The sequence below is a fragment of the Capsaspora owczarzaki genome (genome assembly GCF_000151315.2).
Source record: "Capsaspora owczarzaki ATCC 30864 unplaced genomic scaffold supercont2.9, whole genome shotgun sequence".
NCBI lineage: Eukaryota > Filasterea > Ministeriida > Capsasporidae > Capsaspora > Capsaspora owczarzaki.
Genome location: NW_011887300.1, coordinates 981314 through 993002, shown reverse-complemented (window position 1 = coordinate 993002; position 11689 = coordinate 981314). Strand labels below are relative to the sequence as shown.

At 53.2% G+C, this 11689-nt stretch overlaps 3 protein-coding genes across 3 annotated transcripts; 2 read left to right on the top strand and 1 right to left on the bottom strand.

Moving 5' to 3' along the window:
* The first annotated feature begins 701 nt into the window (after nucleotides 1–701).
* CAOG_05691 (tyrosine-protein kinase Srms) lies at nucleotides 702–4691 on the top strand. The gene is made up of 7 exons (XM_004346314.2): nucleotides 702–1637; nucleotides 1730–1807; nucleotides 1897–1968; nucleotides 2055–2218; nucleotides 2294–3900; nucleotides 3988–4063; nucleotides 4161–4691. Exons 1-7 carry the CDS (start codon nucleotides 1450–1452, stop codon nucleotides 4466–4468), a joined length of 2493 nt encoding a protein of 830 aa, XP_004346364.2. The 5' UTR covers nucleotides 702–1449; the 3' UTR covers nucleotides 4469–4691.
* Nucleotides 4692–4715: 24 nt separating this feature from the next.
* Nucleotides 4716–8161, top strand: CAOG_05690 (hypothetical protein). Its single transcript, XM_004346313.2, has 8 exons — nucleotides 4716–4896; nucleotides 6011–6388; nucleotides 6484–6728; nucleotides 6826–6900; nucleotides 6972–7135; nucleotides 7230–7424; nucleotides 7527–7820; nucleotides 7933–8161. Exons 1-8 carry the CDS (start codon nucleotides 4773–4775, stop codon nucleotides 8090–8092), a joined length of 1635 nt encoding a protein of 544 aa, XP_004346363.1. The 5' UTR covers nucleotides 4716–4772; the 3' UTR covers nucleotides 8093–8161.
* Nucleotides 8162–8179: 18 nt separating this feature from the next.
* Nucleotides 8180–11630, bottom strand: CAOG_05689 (beta-galactosidase). Its single transcript, XM_004346312.2, has 3 exons — nucleotides 11434–11630; nucleotides 8404–10756; nucleotides 8180–8322 (listed from the first exon to the last, which is right to left on the bottom strand). The coding sequence occupies exons 1-3, from the start codon at nucleotides 11595–11597 to the stop codon at nucleotides 8284–8286; spliced, it is 2556 nt and encodes an 851-aa protein (XP_004346362.1). The 5' UTR covers nucleotides 11598–11630; the 3' UTR covers nucleotides 8180–8283.
* Between the last annotated feature and the right edge of the window lie 59 nt (nucleotides 11631–11689).

Here is an 11689-nt window from a genome sequence, read left to right as displayed (position 1 = left end):
GAAAAAAAAAAGTGAAAGATCTCTGCGTTGAGCTGAACCAGACTGGGAAACCCCAGCCAGGGTGGGACTGGGAAGGGGAAGCAGTCTGAGATGTGCAGCTGTGATGAGAACGCACTGAGCGGAAGAGCCGCGAGTCGCGAGGAAGGACGCAGAGTCGCAACGCAATGGAGATTGAATGGAAAAAAAAAAAAAAAAAAAAAAACGCCACGAATGCAGCCTCACTTGGCTTTACGACTACAACGGGCTCAGTTTCACCCACTTCGTGTTGCACTCTTCAGATCAAGCTTGGTTCAATGGTGTTTGGCGGGTTGGTGCGTGTCGCGATCGCAGTCCGAGCTCAAACAAACAAAAAACAACCAATCTTACAAGAAAGAAAAAAAAAAAAAAAAAACAGAGAAAGTGACTGAAACTGCATTGGATTTGGATTTTCAGATTTGGATTTCAGATTTGGATTTCAGACATGACCAGAGCGAGAGAGAGATAGAGGGAGAGGCAGGTCGGAGATGCGCAACTGCTCACAACAAAACCAATGCAGTAGCTAATCAATGGCAGAAAACAACAAAACTCGTCTGCTCTCTCTCCTCACTCTCACGCTCATCCCCCTTCATTTCTTCCGTTTCAGACCCTCGCATGAGTTTTCCATTCACTCTGTAATTTTTGTCTTTTCTTTGCTTTCCCGATCCAACACAGTAAAGCAATGTCGCTTTTTATCATTCATTGCGGAACCTTTTTTATGTGTTGTCTCCACTCGTTTTCCTTCTTCTTCTTCTTCTTCTTCCTCCTCTTCTTCTTCTTCCGCCTTTGTCCCATCGCAACAGCAGTGCTTTGTTCATTGCGCGCGTCTCTCTCTCTCTCGCTCTCTCTTCCGCGTCTCCCGTCGTTCGTTGCTTTCATCCAAACTGCCAAAATCACAAAAATGCAACAATGCGTGGTTTTTTGTTGTTGTATTTTTTAGAATGTTTTTGATCAGCCGCTCGTTGACTCTACTTACGAAGGGGGAGACGCGTCGTCGCAGGGGGGGGGGGTGGAAAGCAAGGCTGCATTGCGAACAAGTGCAGAGCAAAGCCGACAGTGGCCCACGACTGCTGCGAGGCGGCGGGTGACTGGGGTGGACGACGGGTGGGCCCGATTTTGGTTGTACCACCCAAACACAACACAGCACCGTTCACCGCACACCATTCACGCACTGACCAACAATGCACTCAACACCCCAAAAGACAAACACAATGCAAGAACACCAAACACTCACGAATCAAAAATTACGGCTCTGCTTGGCGAGATTTCTCTTTTTGCTTCTTTGCTCAACTAACTTCTCGCTTCTCACATCACCCGAGCTGAAAGCCAGCCCACATACTTTGCGGTTGCTGCTGGTCTTCACTGCTCCATACATGTCGTCTCACTCGTCTCGCATTTGTTTTGCTTGCTTGTCACAGGTGAGGGGGGGGGGAAATGAAGCACGCTCTGATCACTTTGACAGTTCTGTCGCTCATGCTCGCGACCGCGATGGCGCAGGACGATGGCGAGGTCTGTCCAAGCGAGTGCGAGTGCTACACCGAACGAGGGAACAGGCTGTTTGTGCTCGACTGCATCGAGACGATGGAGACGTTTCCCGTCACGACCGGAAATCTTGTGGAAATGTACCTTCATTTGAATTTCAAGTTGTCGTTTTGTTGTTTTTTGCCTTCATGCTCACATTCGATGGCATTTTTGCATCGTGGTGCTGTGCTAGAACCATTTCGGGCACACAGTTGACCTCGATTCCGGCCTCCCCGTTTGCGCTGCAAAACCATGCACGACTTGAAAACATGTAAGGACATGCCTGCCTGCCTCTCTCCCCAAAATCTTTGCTTGGATGGACCAATGCTTGAGGCATTCATTTGTGGAAATCGCTGCCAGAAACATTTATGACAACCCGCTGTTGACTGTTATCGAGCCGAACGCTTTCAGTGGAACTGTCGCCTCTTCAATGTAAGTCAAACAACACTGCGCGCCATCCACTGCCAACGACATTCACTTTTTTGTTTGCTGCGTGTTTGATCTTTTTTGCTCGTCAGCTGGTTGACCAATAATGCGTTGACGACGCTTCCGCCTGGCCTCTTTAAGGACTTGGTTTCGCTCGATTCGCTCGACCCTAATGAGAACTACGTCCAGCTTCAAGGCAATCTCTTTGAGCACCGGGCTCCCCCAAGCACATACGGCAGCCCTAGCGATCCATTCAGTGAGTTTTGTGTTTCATTTGAAACCACTGTGAACAGTCTGACACTCAAACACTGCACACCACGCTGCTACACAGAATGCCACTCTTCGTGCTCTACCTGCTCTGGATTTGGACCTGGCGCGTGCTGCTCGGACAACTGTCTCTACTGCACTACTGGCTCGGAATGCACAGAGTGCTACAACGGCTACATCTTGGCTGACGGCGCGTGCGTGCCGCCGTTCGGCTTCTCCTCTTCGCCGAACGTGGCATCCACTTTGAGTCCGAACGTGGCGACGTCATCTGTGCTTTTGCTGTCTTCGCAGATAGTGTTTCCGTCCGTTGTACCGAGTGCATCGACCTCGTCGAATGGCGGAGTCTCTGTCTCTGCTGTCACAAGCTCGCATCCCACTCAGCCTTCAAGTGCTTTGATTGCCTCTCCTGCATCCACCACACCGCTGATCTCAGCATCATCGACGGCATCCTCTGCCTCGACGTTCACCGCAATCGGATCCTCGTCAACAGCTCCCGCTCCAGCGACTTCTTCCGCCTTTACTCAGTCCGCATCCATCGTCGCCGCAGCGCCTTCTTCTGAACCTCCGACATCGTCCGGCACCACTTCTTCGGCTTCCTCTTCTTCTTCTGCACCAATTCAGCAAAGCCCGCAGACCGATGCCGCATCGTCTGCTGTTCCTGCCATTATCGGCGCCGTGGTCGGCGTGCTGGTTCTTCTAGCCTTGATTGCCCTTCTTGCCGTGCGCAGGCGCCGACAACATCAAGCTCAGGCAATTGCCGACCGCGCAAACAAGCTCGAACTCGCATCGCTGCAAAAGAACAATCTCGCAACACAAGCCGACAGCTCGTACACTGATTTTTACCGCGCCACTCCCGCTCCGGAGCCGACGTACGCAACCTACGCGCCAACATCTGCCTCAGAGCCGACCTATGCGACCTATGCGCCGACGTCTACCGCAGAGCCGACGTATGCGACCTACGCTGCTTCTTTCGACGCCGACCAAAACTACGCGACTGTAAACGCTGCCGAGTACGATGCCCCTGTGCAGCAATCCTCGCCGATGTACGAGTCGACTGCTGCTTCAAATCGCATCTACCAGTCGTCCGCTGCAGTCACTCAAACTCTGCGGCAAGGCCTTGTGCTCGGCGAAAAGCTTGGTTCCGGTGCATTCGGCGTGGTCTTTGGAGGTCGTCTGCCTCGCGCGCTCGTGCCGATGGATGCGCGGTACCTGCTTCATGACCCGGCGCAGTCGCATCTCGATCTAGCGGTCAAAACCATCGCTGAAGATGCCACCGAGCAGTCTCGCGATGACTTTGTGGAAGAGGCCGGCATGGTCGCCCAGTTTGACAACCCCAACGTGGTTCGCGCGATCGCCACCTTGCTGGAGGTGGAGCCGTACCTCTGTTTGCTCGAGCTGATGCCGTACGGGGATTTGCGGAGCGTCCTGGAAAAGTCCAAGCTGGCGCACGTCGTTTGGTCAAAGAGCGAGTTTGCGCATGCGCTGGCCCAAGTGGCGTCGGGTCTAAAGTACCTCGAGTCAATTCGGTTTGTTCATCGCGACATTGCAGCCCGCAACTGCCTTGTGGGCAGGGGTCTGTCTGTCAAGATTTCCGACTTTGGCTTGACCCGTTCGTTGGCTGAGAACGACGACTACTATCGCATGGAGCACCGCGGGCGTTTGCCTGTGAAGGTCAGATGAGCAGCAGATTTTTGAGAGTTGAGGACTATTTTGTAAGCTGTCGTGACTCACGATCCAATTCTGCTTCCCTTCTCGTAGTGGATGGCTCCGGAATGTCTGAATTATCGCACTTTTACGCACCAAAGCGATGTTTGGGCCTTTGGTGTGCTCGCTTGTGAGTCCACATTGTGCTTTCGAGAAAAAAAAAAAACAACAAGGGAAGGCGGCAGCGCTGAGGATGCTCACTGTCTTTTTGTCTGGTGCACGTACAGGGGAAGCATTTTCGTATGGCGCAACACCGTATGGCTCGATTCCCGTCCGTGATGTCCTTGCGCGTGTCGAAGCCGGATTGCGTTTGGAACGCCCTGAAGATTGCTCGGCAGACTTGTTCGCCCAGGTTCAGTCCTGCTGGGAGCTGGATCCGCTTGCACGTCCCAGGTTTGCACTCTTGAGTGCCTACTTTACACATCTGTCTGCGGGGCAGCCTATTCGTGACATTGGCGCATTAACACGTCCAGACGAGCGTGAGAATATGGTGCTCAGCAGCAGCGCGCCTGTTAGTGCTCAAAGCAATGTTTGATCTTGTGGCTAAGGTGCATTCGATGCCGCTCTGTTCTGTACCGCGTTGTCCTTTTTCGAAGCTGAGTTGTCTGTTGAAATGGAGATTGAAAGAGCAAAGCGGATCAAAACTTGACGTCAAGCGTGAGCGTGGGCGATTGCAACTGTGCATGGACGCTGTTGTGTTTTATTTCTTTGTAAAAGCTCCAAGCATGATCAATATTACCAACATCTCAGCAACTCAGATCTTGGTTCACTCCCCCTCTTTTGTCCATTCTTTTTTTTTTGCTTTTTCCCACAATCACTCTTCCATCACCATCATCATCATGGGCAACGTTGTTTCGTTCTGCACGACTGCGCCGCCTGCGCTCGCCGGCACCAGCTCGCCCGACCTGCTTCCTCCTGTTGAGAATCCCGACGAGATTGCTCGCAACCTGAACAAGCCTCGCGGTGCGTCGTGTTGTGTGCAATCCGGCGTTTGTTGACCTCAGTTCTTCCTTTCTTCTTTGCTTTCCTTTTCCCTTCGCTGGTTTGCTCCCATCATCCGCTTTTTTTTTCTTCCTTTCCATCTCGGTCTCTATTTCTGTTCGTTCCTTCCTCTGTTCGTTCCTTCCTCTGTTCGTTCCTTCGCGTTTTCCTTCAACGTTCAGCTGGTGTTTTGTTTTTTTGCATTGGCGCGCGTGCAGCGAAACGTTTGTTGTTTTGGTTTTTTCATCATGATTCAAATTTGTGAGCTTTTTTTTTTTTGGTCGAACTCTTCGTTTTGAACACGTCGCTCGTGGCTCAGTCATCGCTTTGACGTTGTTGAGTGCGACGTGATGGCATTGACTGACTTGTGGACGTGGGGAGGCAGGGGGGGAAGGAAGGAAGGGGGATGGCTGACGAATCAGTGGAATAACAGTGTCATGTCGGAGCAGCCTTTCAGTTTGCTTCTCTCTCTCTCTCTCTTCCTCGACTCTCGCGCTACTCGCAGCGACTCCTTCGTGACGATGGTGATGAGTGTGTGCTGATGGTGGCAGCGGTCGGGCTGGAAGGGCGACCTGGAAGCGTTTTGTTGTTGGAACCGCAGAAAAAAAAAAAAAAAAAAAAGGCAACAACAAACCTTTGCTATTGCTTTATTTCATTTAAAACAAGCTGTTTCATACGAAATACTCACTAGTCAGCAATGCGAAAGTGAAGGGTTTGCCACCACCGAACCCTTTTTTTTTTTTTTTTTTTTTTGATGTTGTGGATCATTTCGTGATTCGGCACTTTTGGTCGTCTCGACCACCAACTGCAGCAACCCACAACTTGCTATTGGCGAGCTTGCTGATAATGCAGTCATGACGAGAGAGGGTCAAATCAGCGTGCCCCTAAATGCTCAGAAGAAGGCGTAAACATTCCCCGCTCTTAGCAGCTCTTAGCGGCTCGCTCGTTCATGTTGCACTAATGAATAACGAGAGCCAGAGTCGTCGATTAACTTGGCATTGTACCGGCTGGTTCTGAGAAATCCGGTGTCTCTTCACGATTTGCAAGCATCTCACTTTGTGCTACACGCTTTTTGACCTTTGGCACCATCTCACAGACTCTTTCAGAATCACGATCGTCACGGGCGACCTGCCCAACGCCGGAACCAAGGCAAACGCATTTGTCAGCGTGCACTGGGAGCAGTCGAACGCCTGGTCGGACGAGTTTGAGCTCAAAAAGCTCAACAAGGACCACGAGTACTTCCAGCGAGCGTCCACCGACACGTGCTTTATTCACGATGCGAGGGAAGAGCAGATCGACAAGGTCCGAATCCGCCACGACAACAGCGGCCTGGGTGCTGCCTGGTACATTGAGAAGATCGAAGTGCAATCCCTCAAGTCGTTCCTGCAGTACGACTTTCCCGTCAACTACTGGCTCGATTCTGAGCAGGGTGATGGCGGTCTTTCTCGCGAGGTTTCCCGCACTGCCATGAAGGGTAAAATAAAACGAGACAAGCAATGTCAATGACATGAAGCGCAGTGTTTGTCGTGCGCTCACCTTTGACTACTCGTGGCTTGCTCTCCTGAACAGCTCCGTTTGAAAGCTCGATGGCCGACTACTGCCGTGCCCGGGCCAACTTCAAAACCGGAGACGTCATCCTGTTCTCGTCCGCAAACTGGAAGTCGGGCCTCACCAAGTACTGGACCGAGTCCCCCTTCTCGCACGCCGGCATCATCTTCCAGGAGCCTGCGACAGGTCGCTTCCTGACCTTTGAGAGCACCAACAACACCGATCCTGAAGAGTACTATCCCACCAACGCGACCGAGTGGTGGACGGTAAGTCGGAATTATTTGGCGCATTTGTTTTACTTTGTTTTAATTGGTGCTTGATGGCTCATTGGGTTTGTTTCTTTTGTCCGTTGCTGGTGTGCAGGGTTCCCATTGCTTTGATCTCGACCAACGCGTCCTGGCGTATGCTGGAGACGTGTACTATGGCCAAAACAAAAACGTACGTGTGCGTTTTGTTCTTGGTGTTTTGCTTGGACCTCTTTGGTCTAACTCATTCCAATTTGCTTGCAGATTCTGACCGAAGAGCAAACCGATGCCCTCTGGAAGTACGTGGCTGCCCATCGCGCGCGCCGAACTCCGTTCGGTTACTTCCAGCTCTTTGGCGCCGGTTTTGACGGTTTTGACGGCATTGGTTTGACGCTGGAGCCAGAAGAGTACTCTGTCATGATTTGCAGGTACGCTATTCCATGGACAGTGGGCAAAAAAACACTGTGTGATTGCTCGGTTGCTTCAGTGGCTCACGTTGCGCACCTTGTGTGCCCTGTTTAGCGCGTTTGTTGCTGGTGCTTTGAAGGAAATCGGTCTTGTGCCGCAGACGTTGAACGTCACCGAGCAGACGCCCGCCGACGTGTCGCGATTCCCGTGCCTGGTCAAACCCAAACTCTTGAAGGCGATTGGCCACAAGCGCTCGCTGCCCTCTCTGATGAAGAGCAAACTCGATACAGGCGACGTCCTTCTTGTCAGGTAATGGAATTGTCATTCGCTCATCGCGTCGATGCTTGCTGAATTCTTCCTCACCCTGTCAACCTTCAATCTTCACAACAACAACAACAACATCAACAACAGCCTCGACAGCGTCATTGACAAAATCCACCTGCGTGCGGCCGGCAAGCGCTGGAACTATGTGATGCCCATTATTCGCGCCGTCCCTGACGATGACCATCAGATTTTCGTTCTGGATGTCTCGCAACCAGCGGCAAAGCTGATCAACATTGATGAAGTGATGGTCAACAAGAACCTGAACGTCATTGGTTTGCGCCACTTGGAGGTTGAGCGCACCGAGGAGATGCGCGTTGCTGCACGCCAATTCGTGGACAAGGCCTTGTCGCAACCACTCAAGGCCAGCAACCGTGATGCAGAGTAAGTGATTTTTCTCTGGGGTATTTTGATTCATTCGATTGGGATGATTTTGAGTAAATCCTCACCTTGAAATGCTGTTTTTTTTGTTTTTTTTTTTTTTTTTCTTGTTCAGGCGCACGGCAGAATTGCTCATGGCGATGGAGATTTTCAATGCGCGCACGGCTCCCAAGACATTCCAAACGAACGATTTCACCTTTGAAAACCCAATCAACAAGGCTGCCGACTATCTGGCCAAGGGCACCTTCTGCCGCGAAATGATTATCAAGCATTGAGTGTCTGAACTGATGTGTTTTTGTTTTGTTTTCTTTGTTTGTTTGTTTTTCTTTGTTTTTGCAATATATATCTCCGATACGCAGCTTTTTCGTGGTCTAGTTGGCATCGTTGTATTGCAAAACAATCCAAACAAGAAGATTGCAAACCGACGAAAACCCCAAATGCCAAACGTCACTGCGCGAGGCGCCACTTATGCGCACGAGACTTGCACGAACAGGCGCTTGGTCGTCTAAAAGACACACAAACAAACAACGTCAGTCCATCGCCAACAATTCGCTCAAACCGCCAAAAACATCACTCCTCAACTCACATCAGGGCAGGGATCGCCAAAATGATTGATGGCAACAGGGACATGGCAAGCTTGACGACCGAGACAGAGCGACTCGACAATCGCAGTGGAGTTGGCCGCGTTGCAAGAGCCGAGGGAGAACTGGCGGCAAGTGCCCACGGGGGTGCCGAACGAGGCAAACTCGACACGGCGAATGGTTTGGTGCAAGCCGCAGCCAAGAACGACCGACAGATCGTCGGCCGGGTAGTCTTCACCGACAGCGCCGCAGGAAATGTCCTCCTCGCGCTCGACCAGCGAAATGAGCGCTGGGTTGCCGCCAATCTCCTCGAGCATGACAATCAAGTTGTTGGTGGGCTGCAGCCACTCGCGGGGCACGTGGTAGTAGCGCTGGGACGGAATGTTGCATCCCTGGCGGCAGCGGCTGTCGTCGTAGGCGCCGCGGTAGTCGCAGTCGTCGCAGGCCATGCTGTCAGCAATGCGGGACGGCCAATAGCGGCCGAGGTTGTGTCCGTTGACCCAGACAAAGCCCTTTCCCATGCCAGTCATATCGAGGGCCAGCGGAGCCTGCGAGGACTGCGGGAGATCGAACGAGCTGCGATACCAGGTCAGACCGCGGTTGGTGGTGGCGGGTGTCGCCCACGGCACGTTGCTCGCATTTTGAGGGAGGAAGATGCCAAGCTCTTCGCCGAGGAGGCCGACCTGATGCCACCAGCCATTCTGGGTAAGGTCGGTCGAACCAAGCTTGACGGTGCCCTGGATGCCACGCGTCACCTGCTCGAGGAAGGTGCCATAGTTTTGGAGGCCAAAGGTGGTCGAGAGCACGTCAATGACGTTCGTTCCAGCCATCAGGGGGACGGCCTTGTTGACCGAGCCAGACCAGGACATGGTCACAAACTGGCGGTTGACGTACACGTAGACCACGTCGTTCACGTTGGAGATGGAGAGCACCTGCGAGGTGGCGCTGGCCGAGTTGTACGTGGTCGTGTACCACAGGTAGTCGGTCGTGTCGTTGGTGGTGTTGATCTGCTCCTGGGGGCTCGTAAAGTACACGGCCTCCTCGGCGCGGCGTCCAATGGTCTCGGCGTACGATGCAAAGGTGGAGAATGCGCCCACGCGCTCTTGGCCCTCGCCTTTGCTCAGCGAGCGGCGATGGTCGGCAGCGTCGCTCACGGCGTCCTCGTGAACAACCAGCGGGGTCATGCGACGAGCGTTGAGAGGGGCGGAGACAGCAGCAGTGTTGTAGATGGCGAAAGCGCAGTTGTGCAGGATCGAGACCGACCAAGCGGGCAGCTCGAACGTGCGACCATTGAACTGGACTTCGGCGTCGACAGAGCTGTCAATGTTGGACAGGAAGGCGACGCAGCCGCTCGAAGAGTTGAACACGTGCGCCTCGAGATTCTTGCCAAGGGAGATTGGGGCGGGCACGTTCATGGACATGATAATGTGCTCGTTGGCGTGCAAGACGGCGTGGAGCGAGCCGAGATGCGAGTACTTTGGCTCGCTGGGCATGCCGTACTCGTCCAGGGCGACGTCGTAATCGTAGCTGGTGGTGATGCCGGGGCCGCCAGCGGTGCGGCCAAAGTTGGTTCCACCGTGGTACATGTAGTAGCTCATGTACGTACCACCCTTGGCATAAAAGCGCGCAGCAGCAAAGGCCACGTCCTGCGCGGGGCGGTGGGGCGAGGGCTGTCCCCAGGTCTGGAACCAGCCAGGCCAGTTTTCCGTCCACATCATCGGCTGGCCCTTGTGAGGAACGTAGTTGTCGCAGTAGAATCCGTTGCAGGTGGCAATCGTGTTGGCGGGGGCGTCGTCCTGCTGGCACATAATCCACTGGGCGCCGGCGTTCAGCGAGGCCGCCAACTGGCCGCACCACTGGACGTAGGCCGGGCCGCCAGCGTACGAGTCCTCAATGTTGCCGTACTCGTTCTCAATCTGGAGCAGGATGACGGGGCCGCCATCAGCGGCGAGCAGCTTGTTGTCCTTGAGCACCTGCACCGTCTTGGTAATGTACGGGCCCACGACGTCGAGCCACGGCTTGTCGTTGTCGCGGAAGACAATGCCAGAGATTTGGCGCAGCCAGGCAGGGAAGCCGCCATAGTTCCACTCGGCGCACACGTAGGGCCCAATGCGGAAGTTGACCATCAGGCCGGCCTGCTGGGCGAGCTTGATGAAGCGCACATAGTCAAAGCGGTCGGTCATGACAAACTCGCCAGGCGTCGGCTGGTTGACGTCCCAGAACAGGTACGTCTGGATGACGTCCAGGCCGTTGGCCTTTGCGCGCGCAAACAGCTCGGGCCACATTTCCGGGGTGGAGCGCGGGTAGTGGATGCATCCGGCGATGAGCAAGCGGCGTTGACCGTCGAGCAGCAGAGCACTAGGGTAAGGGTCCAAACAAAATATCAGAACCAGTGAGTGTGTTGAATTTCTTTTCCGTTTCTCTGAATGATCCACAATAGCTCAGATTGATGGTTTGCTCAGATTGGGAGATGTTCAGTAAAATATTGCCGGTCGAAGCGATTTGGTCGCTGTGATTCTTCTCCGTTCGATCTCTCTCATTGATTCGAATTTAGCTCGAATGATGATGATGATGATGATGATGATGTGATGCTAACGCATCCTTGGGAATGACACCTGAATGAGCAGTCAATGCGATCGTCTATTTGCCGTTCTCAAATGTTCTCAATGAGCGTTTCGCTTGATCAGCCGCCTCGTTGCTTTCGCAGTAGTGCAAACCCTTGAGCTGCAATCACCTTCACTGCACTTATTAAAAGTGCAATGCTGGTCATGTTTGGGGGGTGGTTGCGTTCTTGGCGCAGTGAGCAAAGCAGGACGTAGAAGCGGCTTTGATTTGCCGTTCCCCGCTATCTCCCCTATAACCCTAACCCTAACCCCATCCCCAGCCTCTCCCCATCTGCGCCTCCGCACTTGTTGCTCGTTCCAAAGTGAGAAACGCAACAACTTGACGCTCGTCAGTTTGCACGCTGAAACGGGTCGCTGAACTTTGAGTCAGGAAGTCAGAATCGGCTATTACACAAATTCATTCACTCTTACCGGCTGTCATAGGTCACATTCATGGCGCTGGTCGAGGGCAGAGCGACGAGGATGGCGCTGCAGCACATGGCGACGGCAGCAACCATCAGCACGGCGAGCGAAGGCCCGCGCGCGGAGGAAGACGAGGATGATGAAGAAGAAGAAGAAGAAGAAGACGAACGCATTGGAAAAGAAAGGGAAAAGGGAAACAAAAGATTGACTGGATTGAGCATTGCATTTGGATGGAGATGGGGAGTCGAGAGTTTGTGCAAGTGGT

Bases quoted from the DNA above. Each gene is read 5' to 3' on its own strand.
- CAOG_05690 (XM_004346313.2), top strand. From the start codon at position 4,773: ATGGGCAACGTTGTTTCGTTCTGCACGACTGCGCCGCCTGCGCTCGCC. The intron at 4,897-6,010 runs GTGCGTCGTGTT...ACCATCTCACAG, and splicing joins CAACCTGAACAAGCCTCGCG to ACTCTTTCAGAATCACGATC. The intron at 7,136-7,229 runs GTACGCTATTCC...TGCCCTGTTTAG, and splicing joins TACTCTGTCATGATTTGCAG to CGCGTTTGTTGCTGGTGCTT.
- CAOG_05689 (XM_004346312.2), bottom strand. From the start codon at position 11,597: ATGCGTTCGTCTTCTTCTTCTTCTTCTTCTTCATCATCCTCGTCTTCC. The intron at 10,757-11,433 runs GTAAGAGTGAAT...CCCTTACCCTAG, and splicing joins AATGTGACCTATGACAGCCG to TGCTCTGCTGCTCGACGGTC. The intron at 8,323-8,403 runs GTGAGTTGAGGA...TGTGTCTTTTAG, and splicing joins TTGGCGATCCCTGCCCTGAT to ACGACCAAGCGCCTGTTCGT.
- CAOG_05691 (XM_004346314.2), top strand. From the start codon at position 1,450: ATGAAGCACGCTCTGATCACTTTGACAGTTCTGTCGCTCATGCTCGCG. The intron at 1,808-1,896 runs GTAAGGACATGC...AATCGCTGCCAG, and splicing joins CATGCACGACTTGAAAACAT to AAACATTTATGACAACCCGC. The intron at 1,969-2,054 runs GTAAGTCAAACA...TTTGCTCGTCAG, and splicing joins GGAACTGTCGCCTCTTCAAT to CTGGTTGACCAATAATGCGT.